The 9429-nt window shown below is 51.0% G+C and overlaps 1 protein-coding gene across 1 annotated transcript; it reads left to right on the top strand.

Moving 5' to 3' along the window:
* Window positions 1-427: 427 nt before the first annotated feature.
* Window positions 428-2083, top strand: LOC140628626 (melanoma-associated antigen B4-like). The gene has a single exon (XM_072817986.1). The coding sequence runs from the start codon at window positions 533-535 to the stop codon at window positions 1469-1471; it is 939 nt and encodes a 312-aa protein (XP_072674087.1). The 5' UTR covers window positions 428-532; the 3' UTR covers window positions 1472-2083.
* Window positions 2084-9429: the final 7346 nt, after the last annotated feature.

Raw genomic sequence — 9429 nt, 5'->3', positions numbered from 1 at the left:
GTCTCCACCGTCGCCCCCAGTGACCCCCAGGCAGGGCGCACCCCGGGCCCCGCCGCCAAGGGGCTCACCCCGCCTCACTGTCCCGCTCTCCAGGTGCCCCCGCTGCCCGCCAGCCCTGCCCAGGGTCGCCATGCCTCGGGGCCAAAAGAGCAAGCTCCGTGCCCGCAAGAAACGCCACGAGGGCCACGGGGAGGAGAGTGTCGGGGTGGCGGCGGCCGCAGCGGCGGTGGCGGAGGTGGAGGTGGAGGCGGAGGCGGCGGAGGCGGCGGAGGCGGCGGAGGTGGAGGTGGAGGCGGAGGCGGCGGAGGCGGCGGCGGCGGCGGCGGCCGAGGAGGCCCCCCGCATCCCCTCGCTGAGCCTGCAGGGGAGTCCCCCGCGCGCCCCCGAGGCGGCGGCGGCGCCCCCCCCGCAGCCCGGGTCTCCCGGCGCCTCCGCCTCCGCCTCGGGGTCGCCGCGGGAGCAGGGCGCCGGGAGCCCCGCCGGGTCCCCCGGCCCCAGCGCCCGCAGGGACCCCCTCAGCCGCAAGGCCAGCATGCTGGTGCAGCTCCTGCTGGAGAAGCACAGCAGCGGGGAGCCCGTCCCGCGGGCCGCGCTGCAGAAGACGGTGGGCAGGAAGTACCGCGAGCACTTCCCCGAGATCTTCCGGTGCGCCGCCGAGCGCCTGGAGCTGGTCTTCGGCCTGGAGCTCAGGGAGGTCGACGCCCGCAGCCAGTCGTACGCGCTGGTCAGCAAGCTGGGCCTGGCCGCCGCCGCCACCAGCACCCGGGAGCTGCCCAAGACCGGCCTCCTCATGACGCTGCTGGGCGTCATCTTCATGAAGGGCAACCGCGCCGCCGAGGAGGACATCTGGGAGTTCCTGCACATGCTGGGCGTCTACGAGGGCAGGTGGCACCTGATCTTCGGGGAGCCCCGGAAGCTCCTCACCCAAGACCTGGTGCGCCAGGGCTACCTGGAGTACCGCCAGGTGCCGGCCAGCGACCCCCCGCGCCACGAGTTCCTGTGGGGCCCGCGAGCCCGCGCCGAGACCAGCAAGATGCAGGTGCTGCAGGTCCTCGCCAAGATCAACGACACCGTGCCCAGCTGCTTCCCCGAGCTCTACGCCGAGGCTCTGCTAGACCAGGAGGAGCGCGCGGGGCCCAGGGCCTCGGCCAGGGGGGCCTCGGCCATGGGGGCCTCGGCTGCCGCTGCCTCGGCCATGGGGGCCTCGGCCGCCGCGACCACGGCCACGGTCAGGGGGGCCTCGGCTGCCGCTGCCTCGGCCTGGGGGGCCTCGGCCGCCGCGACCACGGCCACGGCCAGGTGGGCCTTGGCCTCGGCCAGGGGGGCCTCGGCCGCCGCGGCCGCGGCCACAGCCACGGCCTGGCCGCCTGCCCTGGAGGCGGCGCTGGGCTTCCTCCGCCTCCAGGGAGGCGCTCGGGGCGGCGGCGGCTCCTCCTCGGGGCTGCAGCGGGGCGGGCGGTCCACCTTGTGAGTGGTGCAGGCCTAGGGATGGAGGGCACACAAAAGCTCTTCCTCATACTTGTTCTAAGCTGGTAACTTCTAGAAACACACATACGGCTATATTTATTTCGGTGTTTTCAATTTTTCTCTTAGCTCATTTAGCTTTAGACTGTACACTTACGGATGGCTTAGCTCTCCAGTCCTTGCTCTTTTAACACGTGCAGAGTCCTCGGGGCTGGAAGGAAGAGAAAAGCTCTTCCTCGTACTTGTTCTAAACAGGTAACTTCTAGAAACACATAGACAGTTATATTTATTTTGGTGTTTTCAAATGTTTTTTCTTATAGTAGCTTACTTAGGTTTTAATGTAATATAAGAGTGGCATGGCTGTATATTTATTGCTGTTTAACACAGCAGAGCTACATTTTTGGTATTTGAAAGTCACAAACCATCTATATTGTATTTATGATCGAAAAGCAGATAACATGGCACTGCAATAGGTATTTTCATGAAAATGTGAAAGAACAACATAGTGAAATAGTTGGGAACACAAAATGGAGAAAATATAGTTTAAAAAAATAAAATGTGTCTAATTCATGGTTTGCCTTTTATTCTGTTTAGAAAAAATAAAAGATAATTTATTTGGCTTAAGGATGTTTCTTTTTGTCCCTATGCACTGTATATCATTTGCTATGTACTGGATAAAAAATAAACTCAGATGGGAGGGCGGTGCTTTGAGGGTTCATAAAAAGCATAACTGCTATTCATTCAGACCCAATATTTCTTAATGTGCATACCAAATGCCTTATAGAGAACATAAGTTCAACATTCCTATGGAATAGAGCTTAGAAAACTTCATTTACAGATAAATAATTTGTAAATATCTCTAGTTCACAGGAGTGGTAAGAGACCTAACTGGGACTGGATCCCTGGTCTGGGTCAGTCCAGAGACCCATGCTCTTTGCTCCTCCCATCCTCAGGCAGACCTTGTACCTTTAATTCGTTTTTCTTCTCATTACTCCAAAATGTATCTCCTGGGATAAAACAAAACTCTGACCCAAAGCAGTTTTTTGGAATCCATAGCCACAGTAATAATCTGAGTAAATACATAGTGTGAAGAAAAAAAAATATATTTAGTGACAATGTCATCATCTATATGTGCAATGTCAGGTAACCTGAAAAGATCAGGGCTCTCAAAATCATCCTGCTCTGCCCTTTCCCTATAGGAAGGAAATCTGTCAGAAGTGAAACTACTTAAGATTTTGTCAAGCTGGCGAAGAGAAAGAAAAGATCAGAATGATCCTTCTCTGATAGCTTAACTCCTGGGTACTCCCCTGCCTTGTGCCATAGCTTCCCCATCTCACATTTTCCTAGGGACAGTATCCCAGTCTCTGCAAGGTTTGCAGTCAGGAACCTGCTCAAGCGTTTGCAGGGATGAGGTTTTTCCCAACAGTCTTTAATTAAAGAGACAGAGACAAAATGAGGACCTTGTATGAATGGGGGCTGGACACCAACAACCCAGAATAGAGGGATTACTGAGAGACCATGCCTCAGTTACTCTCAGGCCTCGAGGGCCTCAGGTAGAGCTGCAGCCTGAGCATCCCCTAAACTCATTCTTCAGGGATCTCAGGGATATAAGAGCCTTGGTTTAAGGTCTGTGTCCTCAGGTCAGTATGAGGAAGGGTCCCAGCTTGACAGGTATCAAGGTAAGGACCCTGAATGAGGAACTGCCCATCCCAGGACAGCCTGGCTGAGATGCCCCTCTCATTTCCTCCGGTGGGGAGCGGAAGAAGTGATTCACAGGGAGGTGAGGTCCTTGGGCCTGTGCAGCAGCTCTGATTCTGCCCAAGTTGGAGATCCTAATAGGCCTTAATTATACTTAAGGTGAGGACAATGAGTGATGATGAGTGAACCCTTGTAACCGAGGGGGCCACACAGAGGCCTCAGATTGGGGTAAGCCAGGGAACAGCAGCCTGACTTCCCCCACTGGTGTCTCAGGAAGGTAACAGCCTTGGCATAAGGCTGGCACACTTAGAAGAAGGAGCCCCCATATGCTATCCAGAGTCAAGGTCAAAAATTTGAGCAAGGGGACACCGCCTGGGTGGCTCAGGAGTTGAGCATCTGTCTTTGGTCCAGGGCATGATCCTGGAGTCCCGGGATCGAGTCCTGCATCGGGCTCCCTGCATGGAGCCTGCATCTCCCTCTGCCTGTGTCTCTCATGAGTAAATAAATAAGACCAAAATAAAATAAAATAAAATAATAATAAAGATTGAGCAAGGACTGAGGGCCTGCTAACTTCAGAAGAGTGGGGTGTCATAAAATTCTGCCCCTACTATCATCTTTCAGAAGATCCCAACAGCCCTGGGCAAATATGATTCACCCTGACTTCAAATTTGGAGCTTCCAGGCAGGTAATAGCCTTAGTCTGAGGAGCATGGCCTTTTGAGGTGAGTGTAAGGTGATGTCCCAAGTCTGGTCATGAGTTAGGATGAGGACCGTTAATGAGGAGCAAGGGGACCATTCCCCCCAGGGTCGAGGAGAATGCCCAGAGTCCCACCTTTGCTGTCAGCCCTAGGAGCCCTAGGGCAAAGCTCTCCAGCTGAGGCATCCCCTCTTTCCACGGAGAGTGATCTCATAGAGGAGAGGGCCTTTGTCTAATGGAAGCAGCCTCACTCTGTAGAGGGTGGAGACCTAGTTCCTGACTGGGGTCAAGCTGATGAGTCTACGTGAGTATAAAGGGACCCCAACTAGAACAGAAGGGGCCACACAGAACCCCGCCACTGATGTCTTTCCTCTGTAAACCCAGGAATGGTGGCATAATGAATCCCACTCATTTCCTTTTTGGGCCACCTGAGGGAGGCGAGGCACTGGGTCTAAGGGGCGAGCCTCAGGTTAGCAGGGGGAGGAATTCCAGGTCATGCCAGGATTGGAGCACAGGACCCTAAGTACAGAGGGAACCACCCAAATCACGAAAGTAGAGACACACAGAATACCTCTCCTGCCGTCAGCCATATGAACACAGGAAGTTTCGCCACGTAAGGCGACCCTAGGTGGGCATAGGGAGTGAAAGGAGTTCGTGTGACAGTATAGGCCTCCAGGTCATAGGAAGAACCAGTGTGAAGACTCTGAGTGAGAACCAAGGGAAACACCCAGCTGAAAAGAGAGAGGAACAAGCAGCCCCACCATCCTCTCACACCTGGGGAGCTCCAGGCAGGAGAAGTCAAATGTGTCATCCACTGGCTTTCAGCGCTGGGGGATTTAGGTTAGTAGAAGGAGGCATTGCAGATCCTGACAGAGTAAAGACTCTAGGTGTCACCAACCTCAGAGCCCCAGAGAGTTTTTTCCGCTGCTATTAGCTGTCAGAATTTCCAAACAGCTGTTACTGGATGCGACTTACCCCGACATAAGGCCTGGACCCCAACATAAGGTCCAGATTTGCCTACCACAGGCACGTGTGGCCAGACATGGCTATCCTGACTCTAGTAGGTCTCAGAGATTTGTGGCCTTACTATGAGGAGATGTGTTCAGGTGAAGGTAGAGAGGAGCCACCGGCCTTCCCAAGATTCAATTTGAGAACCCTGACTAAAGACTGAGAGGATGACACTCCACCTCCTGAATAAAGGGGATAACAAAGTGTGCAGCTTTGCCCCTGCCTTCAGCACTGTAAGGCTCAGAGAATCCCCTATTCCTCCTATCATGTCTAAGGGAGGGAAGATCCTTAGTCTGAAGGTGAAGCCACTAGAGGACAGAAGGGTGGGCCCTAGCCCCTAGGTGGCACACTGAACAGACTCCCTCCCTATCCTAGAACACAGGGGTCTCCACTGTTAGGAACACTGCCATCAACCCAGGAACCCCCAGGCAGGGCTGTCTGGCTAGGTCCCAAGGCTCTCATCCCCACCCTCCACGGGGCGCTCAGGGTCCAAGGCTGACCAGGACAGCAGGAGCCCTGTGGAGTCCTACAGCAGCTCCCTCAGGGACCCTGCAGGGGTGGCCACAGTCAAAGCCAAGGTGGGAATGCTCCCCTCTGACTCCCCACAAAGGAGCTCACCCTGCCTCACTGTCCCCCCTCTCCAGGTACCCTCACTGCCTGCCAGCCCTGCCCAGGATCGCCATGCCTCAGGGGCAGAAGAGCAAGATTTGCCTCCCTGAGAAATATCCCTAGGGTCTTGAGGGTGCTTGGTCAACTGCAGCAGCAGCAGCAGCAGTAGCAGCAAAAGAGTCCCCCATCCTCCTCTTCTCCTGTTTTGGGGGCACTCCCTAGGAGCCGTTTAGAGTCCCTTCCACCACCATGGCTCCTGTAGGGGCTTCATGCCAAAGACTGGGTGAGAGTGCCAAGAGCCAAGTTGAGGAGAGGAAAAGTAAGTCACTGAGAACTCTCTCCCCTGGGAGCAAACACATAATTCTAAGCAGGAAGGCAAGCATATTGGTAGTTTCTGCTGCACATCTATACAATGAAGACCCATTACAAAAACAGTCATGCTGAAAGTTGTTGACAAAAAGCATAAGAATCACTTCCCTGAGATCCTGGAGAAAAGCTCAGAGTGGATGGAACTGGTTTTTGGCCTTGCATTAAAGGAAGTGAACCCCACCATCACTTTGATGCTCGTTTGGATACTGGACCTCCTAACAATTGAACTGTCAGTGGTGATGAGGGTCTGTCCAAGGCCCATCTCCTGATGATACTCCTGAGCATGAACTTCATGAAGGGTGACTGTGCCAGAGAAGAGAAGATCTGAGAAGTTCTGAGGAAGATTTGGGTATACACGAGAAAGCAACTTCAGATATTAAGAGTCCAACCCCCGTGTACTATTGGTGAGAATGCCAACTGGTGCAGCCACTCTGGAAAACAGTGTGGAGGTTCCTCAATAAGTTAAAAATAGAGCTACCCTATGACCCAGCAATTGCACTACTGGGGATTTACCCCCAAAGCTACAGATGTAGCTGGGACACCTGCACCCCAATGTTCATAGCAGCAATGTCCACAATAGCCAAATTGTGGAAGGAGCCACAATGTCCTTTGACAGATGAGTGGATAAAGATGTGGAATACATATATATATATATACACAACAGAATATTACTCAGCCATCAGAAAAGATGAATACCCACCATTTGCTTCAATGTGGATGGAACTGGAGGGTATTATGGTGAGTGAAATATGTCAATCGGAGAAGGACAATCATCATATAGTTCCACTCGTATGTGGAATATAAGAAATAATGAAAGAGATTATAAGGGGAAAGGAGGGGAACTGAGTGGGAAAAATTAGAGAGGGAGACAAACCATGAGAGACTCCTAACTCTGGGAAATAAACAAAGGGTTGCAGAAGGGGAGGTGGGTGGGGGGATGGGGTAACTGGGTGATGGGCACTAAGGAGGGCACTTGATGGGATGAGCACTGGGTGTTATACTATATGTTGGCAAATTGAATTTAAATTGAAAAAATAAAATAAAAGATATTAAGAGTCCAGGAAGCTCATCACCAAAGATGTGGTGAGGCTCAAGGACCTAGAGTGTTGGTGTGAGCCCAACGGTGATTCTCCATGCTATGAGTTCCTGTGGGGTCCAGGAGACGACGTTGAACCCAGCAAGAAAAAAAACACCTGGTATTTTTTGGCCAGAGTCAATGTCACCATCCTCAGCGCATTCCCATCCCATTATGCAAAGGCTCTGAGAGATGAGAAAGAGAGACTGTGGGACAGATGCAGCCAGGTTTAGCACCAAGACCAGCACGCAGTCCTGACCCATTACCAGTAATTACTCCCGCATCAAGTAAAGTCTGAGGGAGATTCTTCATCTTTCCCCTGAAGAATGCAGTTAGTGTTTTAAGCAGTGGAGGACCAAGGTGGGATTGGAAGAAACACAGTGCATGTTTTCTTTGTGTTCCTATTCTACCAAATTTTTGGTTCATTTTACTTTTAGTACTTTTTGTAAAACTAAAAGATCTGTATCTAGAATTTCTTGGATTAGTCAAGATTGTGGGAGAAATTAAGTAATAATAAAATAAACGATCTGCTATGTCTCTTTCTCCTCAACTATTAACTGAGCATCTCTTCTTCAGAAGGTCTCATGCTAGTACCAGGGATGGTAAGAAAAAGACGACCAGGCCACGGTCCCGTAGAGTTTTAGTCTAGAGGCTGCTGCCATGTAAGGAAGACACTGAACTCCACTCTATAACCCACATAAATGACAAATTAGGGATCTCTGGGTGGCGCAGCAGTTTGGCGCCTGCCTTTGGCCCAGGGCGCGATCCTGGAGACCCGGGATCGAATCCCACGTTGGGCTTCCGGTGCATGGAGCCTGCTTCTCCCTCTGCCTGTGTCTCTGCCTCTCTCTCTCTCTCTCTCTGTGTGACTATCATAAATAAATAAAAATTTAAAAAAACAAAAAAAATAAATGACAAATTAAAGGAAGGGGTAAGGGAGAGAGGAGGTTCCCTATGGGAACAGCCACGAGCAAATGCTCTGAAGTCAGGCACACTTTGGAGCTTTGCGACACTGCAGCTACTGTAGAGGAGGTCATTTTAAGTAATGCAGGATAGCAGACTCGAAGTTGTGAGAATTGTGAGCAAGGATCTGACCCTGACATGTTGGGTCTCAGAGATGACAGACTTAAGACTAGAATGAAAAATTTCCCTTAATAGTTATTTTGGGAGGCAGATAAACCAGAGAGCACCTCCACCTGGGGCAGAAAGAGAAGGGCTCCTGTACTCTGGGCCCAGTGCATGTGGACACAGCGCACAAATTACGTGTCTTATGGATATGATCTCCAGGAAAATCCTCATAAACAAAGGTGACACTCCTCTGAAGCGAGGTGTCACTTCACTGTCTTCACACTGGGCTGGAAGGGCCAGAAACCATTCCATTAAAGGGGCATTCTATTAATTAAATCATTTTGAGTCTCATCTGGCAAACTCTAAACGAAGGCTAGATTTTTGGTGGTGGTGAGATGAGTAAAAATAGGGGTGGTTTGGAGGTAAAGACATCTGGGAGGGAAACTGTTGGTCCTGGACACAAATTCTAGGACCTCTGAATTACATTTAGTTGGGGGAGATTCTTCAACACTCAAATAATGTTTTCAAATGGGGAAAATTTACATAGTTTTGCTGGCTTAACACTATTTCATTCCTTCCAAAAAGTACTGCATATCTTGTGACATCTCATAAAATTAAAAAAATATCCCAAAGGAGTTGGTGTTATTGTCTCGGGTCATAATTATCATAGCAATAAATGCCATTCTTTAAAGATCACTGTTTCAGGGTGACTGGGTGGCTCAGTTAGTTAAGCGTCTGCCTTCAGCTCAGGTCATGATCCCAGGGTCCTGGGATTGAGCCCCCTGTGGAGCTCCACGCCCATTGGGGAGTCTGCTTCTCCCTCTCCACTCCCCGGCTTGTTCTCTCCCTCCCTCTCTCTCTCTCTCTCTCTCTCTCTCTCAAATAAATAAAATCTTAAAAAAAAAAAAAAAAAAAAAAAAGAGGGCAGCCTGGGTGGCTCAGCAGTTTAGCGCCGCCTTCAGCCCAGGGCGTGATCCTGGAGACCCAGGATCGAGTCCCACGTCAGGCTCCCTGCATGGAGCCTGCTTCTCCCTCTGTCTGTGTCTCTGCCTCTCTTTCTCTCTGTGTCTCTCATGATTAAATAAATAAAATCTTTTAAAAAATAATAAAGATCACAGTTTCAGGTGCCTTGCAAACATCATATCTATTCCAACAGTCCTACCAGATAGGACACATCAGTCTCACTTCGCGGATGACGAACTTGAAATTTTCTCAAGTTCACTTGGCTTGTAAGTGACAGAGCTGGGACTAGAGGCCACGCTGTGCCATTCCTCCCGGCTGAAGACACACATAATGTCTTAAGTTACTTTTCTTCCACCACTGCAAAACAGATCTCAAGCGATAAGAAAGAGGAACTTGTAGCCAAAATGTTAAAAGCAGGCATAAAGGAACGTGGTTAATATCAGAAGAAACCACAATTTGGGGATTGTCTATGGGCCGCA

The sequence above is a fragment of the Canis lupus genome, chromosome X (assembly GCF_048164855.1).
Source record: "Canis lupus baileyi chromosome X, mCanLup2.hap1, whole genome shotgun sequence".
Classification (NCBI taxonomy): Eukaryota; Metazoa; Chordata; class Mammalia; order Carnivora; family Canidae; genus Canis; species Canis lupus.
This window is presented reverse-complemented; position numbering and strand designations above follow the sequence as displayed.

Excerpts from the sequence above, each read along its gene's own strand:
- LOC140628626 (XM_072817986.1), top strand. The coding sequence starts at position 533 with ATGCTGGTGCAGCTCCTGCTGGAGAAGCACAGCAGCGGGGAGCCCGTC.